The sequence below is a fragment of the Bufo bufo genome, chromosome 1 (genome assembly GCF_905171765.1).
Source record: "Bufo bufo chromosome 1, aBufBuf1.1, whole genome shotgun sequence".
Lineage (NCBI taxonomy): Eukaryota > Metazoa > Chordata > Amphibia > Anura > Bufonidae > Bufo > Bufo bufo.
This window is the reverse complement of record NC_053389.1, coordinates 240,648,765-240,661,711: the sequence shown is the minus strand read 5'-3', so window position 1 is coordinate 240,661,711 and position 12,947 is coordinate 240,648,765. Positions and strand designations below refer to the sequence as shown.

General features: G+C 46.1%; 1 protein-coding gene across 3 annotated transcripts in view; it reads right to left on the bottom strand.

Annotated features, from left to right (window-relative positions):
- Nucleotides 1–9,811, bottom strand: part of GYS2 (glycogen synthase 2) — a 92,346-nt gene extending 82,535 nt beyond the window's left edge. Inside the window, exon 1 of one of the 3 annotated variants that reach the window (XM_040437813.1) lies at nucleotides 9,492–9,811. In XM_040437813.1, the coding sequence (XP_040293747.1) occupies nucleotides 9,492–9,612 (121 nt within the window). In that variant the 5' untranslated portion in view covers nucleotides 9,613–9,811. Of the gene's footprint in view, nucleotides 1–9,473 lie in introns of all 3 variants that reach the window. The other 2 variants (XM_040437804.1, XM_040437820.1) reach the window with 2 other exon arrangements.
- Between the last annotated feature and the right edge of the window lie 3,136 nt (nucleotides 9,812–12,947).

Below are 12,947 nucleotides of genomic sequence, written 5' to 3'. Positions count from 1 at the left end.
TTGTCCCTCCGTGAATGTATTAGTTGATTATGGTCACCACCTGATGGTTGTCACTCTGTGTCTGTCCCTCTGTGGATGTTGTATTTTATCACTACTTAGTGGTCCTTACACCGTGGCTTTTCCTCTATATTTGTAGTAGTCATAGGTGATAATCATTTAAGGTGTAGTTTTCAACCTTACCAACTATGTAATTGCTTAGTGATTGTTGTTCTGTGGATGCAAAACCTGTGGTTGCTACTGAATTTCTGTAATACTTGTAGTTTTCATCCCTAGGTTTTCCTCAGTGGTGTTTATTCCTCTGTGGGTGTGTAGTGTCCCACTAGGTAGGGGTGGGCACTACAGAAGGGTCAATTGGGTCACGTGTTACTCCTACTCCTAAGGGACAGTGATATTATATTTAACCATGCACTTTAATGTATTTTCTATATGTTTTTACATGTATTGTTCCCCTGTGACATGCATAGCAGGCCTATTAGGGTGTAGTTAGGCATCCTAGACACTAGAGGGAGATAGGGAGCCCCTAGTATAAGTGTTCAGGCCCAGACAGGGAGGAGTTAGTCTGTAGTCAGGAGTCTGTGGACACAGAAGTGAGAGGGCATCTTAGCCAGAGATATGCTGAGGGCCTCCTCCTGACATGCAGCTAGATAGTCCAGGCTGCTAGTTGCTACCAGGAGGCTAGTGAAGGATTATAGCCTGCCTGATGATAAAGTGAGCCACAGTTAGCTCAGAAGATTACCCCAAGAGAAGAGATGTGCCCCCTGGGAGAAACCTGCAGACACCCTCAAGCCAAGCAGTGCCAGTACAACCAGCTCAGATAAGTAAGCTGATGGGCAGAGGTACTATAAAGTGAGAGCAAGGGTCAATACGGGAGGAAGATTAACTACCAAGGATTAAAGCCAGCATTTAGGCATCCGGGCCTTGGGATACAGCCAGCCAGAATAGCTGTGGAGATAGTGCAGCCTGGTCTGTGAAGCATTAATTGTGTACCCTCCGAGTATCTTGCAAGATTATTACCTGCCATATTGTTGAGAATAAGACTGCTTGTGGAACATTGATATAAGGGACTGCATCATCATCTGTATGTACAAAGTTGGACTGTTTAAAGTAAAGCAACATTTGGTTCACTATACCACCTGTGTACCTCACTTATTGCTAATGGAAACCGGTGTGCCACTGTTACAGGCACTGGCGTCGCGATCCTTAAAGGGACCTTGCCCCAGGCACTAAAAACACCCGCAATATCCAGGGCACCACAGCCACCATCAGGCCTGGTCCCTACATACAGAGTGTGCCCCAGAGGAACTTTGTGTCAGCCTCTCCTTCACTGCCGCATGCCTGCCCAGGGTTCTCTTCCAAACAGTGAGTAACCCTCGATTGCCCATAACTGTGACCTCACTTTGCAATACCCTGCAGGTCTGGCGTGCTGCATAAATTGGCGTCACGAACAGGATACGATCGTATTCGCGCCATTGTGGATTACAAAACTGTGTGCCATTATAAGCCTACAAAGTGCCCAAGCCCTACTTGTTTATTGAAAATTTCTGGGCCAAAGGACTGTAATAATTGCGGTGTGAAGATTATATTATTGCATGGACTGTTTGCCGTTTATTTAAGCCACCGCTTGCTGCCAGTGAATAGACAGCGTTTTGCTCAAAGATGGCCGCTTAGCTTGACTGGAGTTATTGCTGCGTCATCTTCATACTTTGCTGGCAGGAAAAATTGGCACCTTCTGCTGAAAGTGCGGGAAAGGCTGTATGTCCGCGCCACCTCCCTGTCTACAAATTAGCATGTCTGCTATAATGGACTCCGCCTCCCCTATGCTGGAGTACCTGGGGGGCGGCTTCCTGGAACAATGGGAGGGTCTGCCTACAATTATTGGTGCCGCCCTGTCGCTCTCCAGAGAAGGATCGAGCGTGTTGACCAGTGAAGACTGCTCTGAAGAGATGTCAGCACCGGGTGGATTAAAAATGAATCCTACTGATATGGAGCAAGAGGACGCTCCACCGGCCTACTCTCCGGGACCGGAGAAACCCACCTGCCCGCCACCGAGGAAGCAGCCTGAGCCCTACTATGGCTCATGGAGAGACTTTTACCAGCCCTCATTTAAGTGGTCGGCACTTATGGCAGAGATACGGGAGGCCGCGATAAAAAAGACGACCAGAACCAAGATCTATTTTGAAGAACTGGCCAAGACCGTGCACGAGCGCCACACTGACAACCAACCCCACCTGGAAAGGAGAAAGGGGTTGGTAGTGGCCTTTGAGAAAGACAGAGGCTTCGGCTTCATAACGGATTATACCACCGGCAGGGATCTCTATGTTAACTACCTCCCGGAACACATGCACAACCTCCGCGAGGGAAAGGAGGTGGAATTTACCCGTGCCGAGGGCCTGCGAGGCCCTTACGCCACTGCTGTGACCCGTCCCAAAAAGAAGCCGGAGGACTGGGAAGAAGACGAGGACTATACTGGCTGCGAGCGCGGACCTGAGCGCTCTCCAGAACCTGCCCATAATGCCTTTCAAGAGCGGGGCTCCTTCATTGGCCCGAACGTCTTCTGGCAACCAACAGTGGTGGAAAAGTGGGTGAGCCCGTATCCGTCCCCTGAGCTGCCCCGCCGGGAGAAGACTCTAAAAGAGTTAGAAAACTTGGAGCGATTCCATGCTACCCTGGATAACATCCGAAAATGGAAAAGAGCAGACGCCCCATCTGAAACTGCAGCGGCTGCGCGGGATGTGCCAGCTCCTCTACCTGTGCTGACAGCGTCATCGTCACCGAGAGCCTGGATGACCAAATCGAGAGCCTGGATGACCAAATCGTCCGACTAGAGGAACAGCTGCGAGGCCTGCGCCGGCTTGCTACCGACAGGATCCGGACTCCACCTAAGAAGGAGGAAAGTAGTAGACTCCAGTACTCGGACATCGCTGGGTCTAAGGTAAGGGTACCTGTCCCTGCCAGTCGTCCACCTATAGTGTCTGCAGCTGCAGTAAGGCCCCCAAGGAGGCCCTCTTATACCGTACACCGCTGCGTAGAGTCAGTCATCCCTGAACCTACAGAACCGCTTGCAGCGGCGGTGCCCAGACCAGTGCAGCAGCCCAAGATTATTATGCCTGGACCGATGCGGTCACTAACTGTAATTACCCCTAGGCCTATGGGGCCAATACCAATTAGGGGTCCTTTTATGCTGCAGTTGCCTCCCAATACCGTTTTGTGGGCCCATCCGTCTGTCGAATCCCAATACAGGCCCAATTTGCAAATGGAACCAGGGAATACCACTGTTATGCCAAGTGGATTTGACATGCCCCTGTGAGTAGGCCTGCCAGGCCACTACGTGATTACTTTTTGCCAAGGGACCCTATCAAAGTGGATTAACCCTTTCAGGACAGGAGTCCTTTGTTTTGGCCCATGTTGCTGCTGCCAGTTTCCCACTGCTCAGTGGTAGTGGTCAGCCACTGAAAATACCAAAGGCATCAAGGCCATATTGTTAACAGGATTTCCTGCCTGCTTCCAGAACTAAAAAGCCAAGTTGTGCTAATTTTTGTTTGCACCTTTAACCCTTTTTAACCCCCTTTTCAGGTTGATTAAGGGACATTGCAGCACTTATTTTATACGCCATTTTTAATAATGTGTGACTTTTATATGCAACTTACGCTCCAAGGGAATGTGCCCAGGGATAGACTCTAATGTACGTGAGCCTCTGAGATTTTTGCTACTTTAAAGAAATGTGCCCAGAGATGACTCTAATGTATATGGGCCTCTGAGATACTGCTCTGCTATTCTATCTTGGCAATCTTCCAGTATTTATCATTTGCACTATCTATTATAAGAAGGAAACCTGGGTACGGACTCATTTATATACGTTGAGCCTCCAAGAATTGTTATTTGATGTTTGCATTTTCTATGGGACTACTGTGTTTTATTATGGACAATTGCACTTCAATTTTATTATGGACTATCCTGGTATTTCTTGATACGCTGCACCAGGTCAGTGCCCCCTGTTCCCTTATACTATCCTGAGAGAAGAGAACGACGCCCCTTTTCACCGTGCTTGCTCCTAAGCCAGCAGAACTGCCTGATATATATATATATATATATATGTATTTGCAAATGTAGATGTATGTTCCTGCTTTGCATTATTTTTGTCTTCCAGATGCAGTCTCCAGCTGGGCAGGGCCCCTTTATGTTGCGCCGAGGACGGGCAACGTTGTAGCATGGGTGTATGTAGTGTCCCACTAGGTAGGGGTGGGCACTACACAAGGGTCTATTGGGTCATGTGTTACTCCTACTCCTAAGGGACAGTGATATTATATTTAACCATGTACTTTAATGTATTTTCTATGTGTTTTTACATGTATTGTTCCCCTGTGACATGCATAGCAGGCCTATTAGGGCGTAGTTAGGCATCCTAGACACTAGAGGGAGATAGGGAGCCCCTAGTATAAATGTTCAGGCCCAGACAGGGAGGAGTTAGTCTGTAGTCAGGAGTCTGTGGACACAGAAGTGAGAGGGCATCTTAGCCAGAGATATGCTGAGGGCCTCCTCCTGACATGCAGCTAGATAGTCCAGGCTGCTAGTTGCCACCAGGAGGCTAGTGAAGGATTATAGCCTGCCTGTTGATAACATGAGCCACAGTTAGCTCAGAAGATTACCCCAAGAGAAGAAATGTGCCTCCTGGGAGAAACCTGCAGACACCCTCAAGCCAAGCAGTGCCAGTACAACCAGCTCAGATAAGTAAGCTGATAGGCAGAGGTACTATAAAGTGAGAGCAAGGGTCAATACGGGAGGAAGATTAACTACCAAGGATTAAAGCCAGCATTTAGGCATCCGGGCCTTGGGATACAGCCAGCCAGAATAGCTGTGAGATAGTGCAGCCTGGTCTGTGAAGCATTAATTGTGTACCCTCCGAGTATCTTGCAAGATTATTATCTGCCATATTGTTGAGAATAAGACTGCTTGTGGAACATTGATATAAGGGACTGCATCATCATCTGTATGTACAAAGGTGGACTGTTTAAAGTAATCAACGTTTGGTTCACTATACCACCTGTGTACCTCACTTATTGCTACTGGAAACCGGTGTGCCACCGTTACAGGCACTGGCGTCGCGATCCTTAAAGGGACCTCATCCACCATCGGGCCTGGTCCCTACATACAGAGTGTGCCCCAGAGGAACTTTGTGTCAGCCTCTCCTTCACTGCGCATTCCTGCCCAGGGTTCTCTTCCAAACAGTGAGTAACCCTCGATTGCCCATAACCGTGACCTCACTTCGCAATACCCTGCAGGTCTGGCGTGCTGCAGGTGTAGTAATTTTATGTGGTATTTACCTGGTGATTGTAACTCTAAAATTCTCTCTCTCTGGTCATAGTAGTTGAAGAAGGTTATAACTTGGTAGTCATAGGCTAGCTCTGTGGTTGTCCTTCTGTGGCTGTAATACTTGTAGGAACTCATCACCTATTGGTCATAGCTCAGTGGTAGATGCTCTGTAGTTGTAATAGATGTAGATGGCCATCACCTGGTGGTCGCTGCTCCATGTCTATCCCTCGTTGGCTGTATTAGCTGTAAGGTCAAGGAGTCACCTGGTGGTCGCTCCATGGTTTTCCATGTGTTGTTGCAGTAGTTGTTGGTGGTCATCACCTGGTTTTTCTCAGTGGTTATGTAACACCCCAAAGGTGCATTACCACCTTTGCACCCCGCGAATATCTCATATGGTTAACCAAATGTCATTCTGTGTATTTATTTCCAGGTCCTACCGGTATATAATGTGCATATCTCTTTCCGTGTAACTGTTATGTTTACGTGTAATATGCCTGGTTCACCAGCAGGTGGCAGCATCAATGGCAGAGCTACAGGTACAGATAATGGAGCTTTTCCTTCCATTCTAACACCCCCCCTCTGTGGTGTGGTGGGCGTGTCCCGCTTGCTGCAGGGAGGGAGGAGTTCAGTTTGGAGTAAGTCTAGCTTAGACCTTCTAGGGGAAGTCAGCAGGAGTACATCCCTGTTTGATGAGCCCTGTCTGGACCAGCTAGAGCACCTTCAGCTCAGCTGGACATGGAGGCAGAAGCTGGAAGCCTCTGAAGCCAGGAGTAACGTTCCCTGGACAGTTTAGAGTCAGACTACAGAGATAAGTTGCAGCACCCAGAGAAAGCTAAGTTATTCAGCTATCCTGTCAGCACAGCAGAGCCAGAGAGCAACAGATGTAGCAGAGATGAGTTTGCCTGCCACAGTTAATGCCAAAGCCTGCTGGAACCAAGATAAAGCCTGAAACTGTTTGGAGAAACGTTTATGCAAAGTAAAGCTGTTATCAACTTCATCACAAGGTCTGGGATAAATTTAATTCCTCATCCCTTTCATCAACTACTCCCTTTTCATTGCTGCAGAGCCAACGCCTAGGGTCCAGCGTATTCAGGTAGGAGCACCGTGACACATGCACCAACATTAAGGGACATTATAGGCTACCCTACACCACTCTGGCATTCCTACACCTGGGTACCATCTACTACATCACTAAAAGGGGCCCTGTGCCCTTGTAGCTTCACTGCAACTGGCGTCATGATAACACGTACTCTTTTTCTGTCTTAAAGGGCCCTGGTTATCATTGTGTGGCATGGCAGGTGCTTAGTTGTAACTTAATCACAGGATTTATGAAGTAAAAGCTTCCTCAGCAGTTGTCTCCAAACCAAGGGAAGGAAATTATGAGAGGATTTTCTATTCCCTGAAGTGGGGGTAGGGGAGAGTAGGGATTTCTACACATTACTATAAGAAGAATATTACACAATGCACAGGTCTTTGACTGCATCTGGTGCCTAAAATGGGCTTCTAAGCGTTCAAACTGAACCACAGAGCAATGAAAGAAGGTGGCCTGATCGGATTCTTTTACAGTATGTGGACAGTTGGATGCGTGTGTGTCACTAGGGGCTCATTCACATTGTCATACATCTGCTAACCAGTTCTGCTGTTCTGTTCCATCATAGGAGAAACACAATAAAAATTATGGTAGTCCCAAATCTGTCAGATGATGAACACCAATGCCACTTGAAGGACCCCACTAACTACAAAGGGGTCCATCAGATTTCTATCATGGTGTCCAGCATTTTACTGTACAAAATAACGTGGCTTACTGCACTATTTTGGCCTGTTTTTCTTTTAAGCAGGATCTGTAATGGAGCCGCCAATGTAGATATAAACACACCTTAGGTCTCCTGCACACAAATGTGTGCACCCCGTGGCCGTGCTGAAGCCTGCAAGTTGCGGGCCGCAATGCACGAACAACGACCGTGGGGCAGCCGCAGCCGATCGGGGACCCATTCACTTTAATGGGTCTGCAATACGCCCGTTCCGCAAAAAGATAGGACATGTTCTATCTTTTTGCGGAACGTAAGTACAGGACGAATCCCCATGGAAGCACTCTGTAGTGCTTCGTAGGGTTCCGTTCCGTGCTTCCATTCCGCACTATTCCGCATCTCCGGATTTGCGGACCCATTGAAGTGAATGGGTCCGCATCCGTGTGCAGGAGGCCTTAACTTGGGGATGAAGACAAGCAGGTGGTGGTAGTCGCATGATGCTTTGGGCAATGCTCTGCTGGGAAACTTTGGGCTCTGGCTTTCAGGTAAATGTTACCTTAACACATACTACCTACCTAAACATTGTTGCAGATCAAGTATGCCCTATCATGTTGGCAGTGTTCCCTAATGGCAGTGGCCTCTTCCAGCAGGTTAATGCTCCCTGCCGCACTACAAAAATTGTTCCAGAATGGTTTGAGTTCAAGTTGATGGCTTGGACTCCGAATTCCTAGATTTGAATCTGATCAAGGATCTATGAAATATACTAGAAAAATAAGTCAGATACATGGAGGCCTTGCCTCACATCTTACAGGAATTAAAGGGCATCTGTCAGCAGATTTGTACCTATTGTATGAAACCGACTGTGCCATTGTATGCACGCTTGGCAGCTGAAGGCATCTGTGTTGGTCCCATGTTCATATGTGCCCGCATTGCAAAAGAAATGATGTTTTAATATATGCAAATGAGCCTCTAGGAACAACGGGGGTGTTGCTGTTACACCTAGAGGTGCTGCTCTCTGTGCAACTGCCGTGCCCTCTGCACTTTGATTGACAGGGCCAGGCAGTGTAAATGTCATCATTAGTGAAAAGAGGGGTAGCCGTGCATGCGCTATGTCTTTGCCTTTTTACTGCTATGGGACTGCCAAAAATTGCCATGCGTGCTCGGCTATTTTTTAAAGTCCCATATCAAGAATGGAAAAGATACTGCGCAAGCATAGTGTGCTCGTCATTCACATTAGGGCCCCATTCTTAGATAGGAGCGGGTCCCAGCACACATCAGCCATTTATGGCAAATCATATTGGTACCCAGACGGGATGACCCCTTTAAAGGATCTCCTGCTTACATCTTTGTGGCAGATACCACAGGACACCTTAATGGGTCAGAGATATTTCGGTAGCACAGTGGGGACCTACATGATGTTAGGCAGGTGGTTATAATGTTGTGGCTGACTGGTGTATGCATGATAGGTAGGTAAAGATCTTAGTTAGCAATGACTCCTTCTCTCATACACAGTGTTTTGGCGCCACCTAGTGTCAGTGACTAGGTCATACATGTGAGGAGCAGGAGTCCCTGGCTCTGATCCCTGTCCTTCTGTGTCACCTCTTCTCCTCTATTATCATAACCTTTCATCCTCCACTTCAACATTTCTGTCAATAATCACGTATTTAAATCATTAACCAGAGGAGACAGCGCTCCCCTGCTCAACCACCGCTCCCGATGACGAGGAGGAAGATGAGGACTATTGTTCACCCTTAATACAGATATTTCACTTTATATTGTGTATTCACACATCCTATGTAGGACATAGTGAGCCAAGGCTTGTCACAAAAGCTCACAATATAAATCTAATCTGACTATGTGATCAGTCTTCTCTCCATATCCACCAGACATTTCACTGTAGGACAAACTAATTCCCCGATATAAGGCAAGTAAAGCTGGCCATACACATTAGCTGATTTTGGTGGGTTCGGCCAACCATCTAATGTGTATGGGGCCACCTGACTCACTCATCCAACAGTTAGTTATCCTATGTGTATATCTGTAGGCTGGGGTCAGCCTGACTGTAGGACAGGAGAATGCAATCTATTGCTCCCTGTTATCAGCCATTTCAGGCTGGGGAGAAGTAGACAGTAGGACGGGTGAATACAATTTACTGGTCTCTGTTATCAGCCATTTCTGGTTACAGACAGGCTGTAGGACAGGAGAATACAATCTATTTCTCCCTGTTATCAGCCATGTCAAGCTGGGAAGAGGCTGACTGTAGTTCCCCTAAATAGGATAAGTGACAAGAAATGCAGAAACCTTCCCGCCCGCCATGATCACTATTTTCTGTCTCGATATCTCCAGTGCTGTCATTTAGATGGAGCGCCCCTTTAACCCTTACAGTTACAATAGAATTGACCCCTCCTTTCTCACTTTGAGATGCTTACAAACCTTTATTGGTGACTTCCCATGATATCTCAAAGAGCAGGAGGTCTTCTATGGGCAGATCCTCCTCATCCCATTGAGGGAGGCCATTGAGGGACGTGAGGGAGAGGGACCTGCTGAGTGGCATGGTGTCCTGGAGGTGCTGGTCAGAGAGGAGCAGCCTGTGCCTGGGTTCTTGGCCTTTCTAAGACATAAGAGATTGAGGAGAGTCCCTTTCCTAGATAATCCAGGGCTTAGAGCTTCACGAGCTGACACCACGCATTACACACGCAACCAAATCCGACATGGACCTGTTAAGTGGACAGATCCCCCCCCCCCTTCCCCAAGCTGATCAGAGGTCGTTGTTCAGTCAGTTCTCAATCTCAAATTCTTCCCTGGACATTGGCCAAGCACACAGACCTTGAATTGTATGAACCCAAGTGGTGGTAGATGTCCTGGGGCGATCAATAACCAATCATGAGCGGTGTCAGGTGGCGATATTTAACTATTTGTTTGATGTGACAGAAACCGCACAGAGCAAATAGACAGAAGAGCTGGCAATCATTAACCGGGAACTTGTTATATAATAGGGTGCAACTGCACAAAATTTTGGCAGCATACGAGGCCCCTGGCCTGGTTCATACACATCTAAAGGAAACGGGACAGTGTCAGAAAATGGTAATTTCTCTGACATATGTCAATATCTGATACTATGAATGTATCCCAGCAGATATAGATGTGAAGAGCACTCCTCAGACCCCTTTTATTGCTATCCTAGACTTCACAGATTTACAGTTGCAAGAAAAAGTATGTGAACCCTTTAGAATGATATGGATTTCTGCATAAATTGGTCATAAAATGTGATCTGATCTTCATCTAAGTCACAACAATAGACAATCACAGTCTGCTTAAACTAATAACACACAAAGAATTAAATATTACCATGTTTTTTTTGAACACACCATGTAAACATTCACAGTGCAGGTGGAAAAGGATGTGAACCCCTAGACTAATGACATCTCCAAGAGCTAATTGGAGTGAGGTGTCAGCCAACTGGAGTCCAATCAATGAGACGAGATTGGAGGTGTTGGTTACAGCTGCCCTGCCCTATAAAAAACACACACCAGTTCTGGGTTTGCTTTTCACAAGAAGCATTGCCTGATGTGAATGATGCCTTGCACAAAAGAGCTCTCAGAAGACCTACGATTAAGAATTGTTGACTTGCATAAAGCTAGAAAGGGTTTAAAAGTATCTCCAAAAGCCTTGCTGTTCATCAGTCCACGGTAAGACAAATTGTCTATAAATGGAGAAAGTTCAGCACTGCTGCTACTCTCCCTAGGAGTGGCCGTCCTGTAAAGATGACTGCAAGAGCACAGCGCAGACTGCTCAATGAGGTGAAGAAGAATCCTAGAGTGTCAGCTAAAGACTTATAAAAGTCTCTGGCATATGCTAACATCCCTGTTAGCGAATCTAATATACGTAAAACACTAAACAAGAATGGATTTCATGGGAGGATACCACAGAGGAAGCCACTGCTGTCCAAAAAAAACATTGCTGCATGTTTACAGTTTGCACAAGAGCACCTGGATGTTCCACAGCAGTACTGGCAAAATATTCTGTTGACAGATGAAACCAAAGTTGAGTTGTTTGGAAGAAACACACAACACTATGTGTGGAGAAAAAGAGGCACAGCACACCAACATCAAAACCTCATCCCAACTGTGAAGTATGGTGGTGGGGGCATTATGGTTTGGGGCTGCTTTGCTGCGTCAGGGCCTGGACGGATTGCTATCATCGAAGGAAAAATGAATTCCCAAGTTTATCAAGACATTTTGCAGGAGAACTTAAGGCCATCTGTCCACCAGCTGAAGCTCAACAGAAGATGGATGTTGCAGCAGGACAATGACCTAAAGCATGGAAATAAATCAACAGCATAATGGCTTAAACAGAAGAAAATATGCCTCCTGAAGTGGCCCAGTAAGAGTCCTGACCTCAACCCGATTGTGATGCTGTGGCATGACCTCAAGAAAGTGATTCACACCAGACATCCCAAGAATATAGCTGAACTGAAACAGTTCTGTAAAGAGGAATGGTCAAGAATTACTCCTGACCGTTGTGCACGTCTGATCTGCAGGAAAACGTTTGGTTGAAGTTATTGCTGCCAAAGGAGGTTCAACCAGTTATTAAATCCAAGGGTTCACAACCTGCACTGTGAATGTTTACATGGTGTGTTCAATAAAAACATGGTAACATTTAATTCTTTGTGTGTTATTAGTTTAAGCAGACTGTGATTGTCTATTGTTGTGACTTAGATGAAGATAAGATCATTTTATGACCAATTTGTGCAGAAATCCATATCATTCCAAAGGGTTCACATACGTTTTCTTGCAACTATATACCTTGCCTCAAACGGCAGACTTCTTACTGTGGCACCTTCATCCAAAATATGTGATAACATTCAGCAGTCATCACTAGAAGGAGCTGAGGAGCTTGCTGTTTATTGTTTATCCCTAGAATCCCTAATAATAAATCTGTATACATTGCGCTCCCTCTAGTGGTAACTGCAGGCAGCAGAATTTTATCAATTCACTTCATCCCTGTGCAAGGAATTTGAAGAAACAGAAAATCAGATCTGACCACTATAAAGCAGATTTGACCGATATAAAGATATCTTAAATTGTTGTTGTTGTAGCTACAGCTGTGATCTGCTACTGTGTTCCTAGGTCCATCACCATTATCCATCTTCATATTTTTTTTTAATAATCACTGCTTGTTGTCCGTAATTTGAAACATCCTTAATAATAGCCAAGTGCTGGAAACCTGTACAAACCTAATACTTCTCACAGAGGAAGGTTTGTTACAGTTGTACCAATGTAGACAATCCCTTGTGAGCTAAACACCTTAGGCACAAGACTGGTACAGTACTTGTTACCTGAGCTGATACATTGTAACAAACTATCAGAACAGGAAAGAGATTTGTGCTGCTACTGTCTTCAGCTCACAGAGAATCCTTGTTTCACCAAACAGACACAGACTAGATTGTGAGCTCCTGGGGACAGGGATGATAGGAGCAATACGTTGGGTCTGCTATAGGGAAATTAGAGTGTGAGCTCCTTGGACCAATAATGAAGGTAGTGACATAGGTGACATAGAGGAATTTGTATCTGAGCTCCTGAGGTCAATGATTAAGGCAGTGATATAATATGATATAGAGAAATTAGTATGTGAGCTTCTGGGGTCAGGGATGATGGGAGTAATACATTCTGTGTGAGATAGATTAGAATGTAAACAGCCAGGGAAGATGGGCATGATACATTTTAGGGAGGTGAGGCGATGGGAGTGATACATAGTGTAAAAGGCAAATAGTGAATAAGCTCCTGGGATCAGGGAGGACAGGAGTAAAACACATTGTGAGATAATGATATTTTATTATCTCCTAGGGGTCAGGGATGATGGGGGTGATACAGAGTGTGTGGCAGGGAG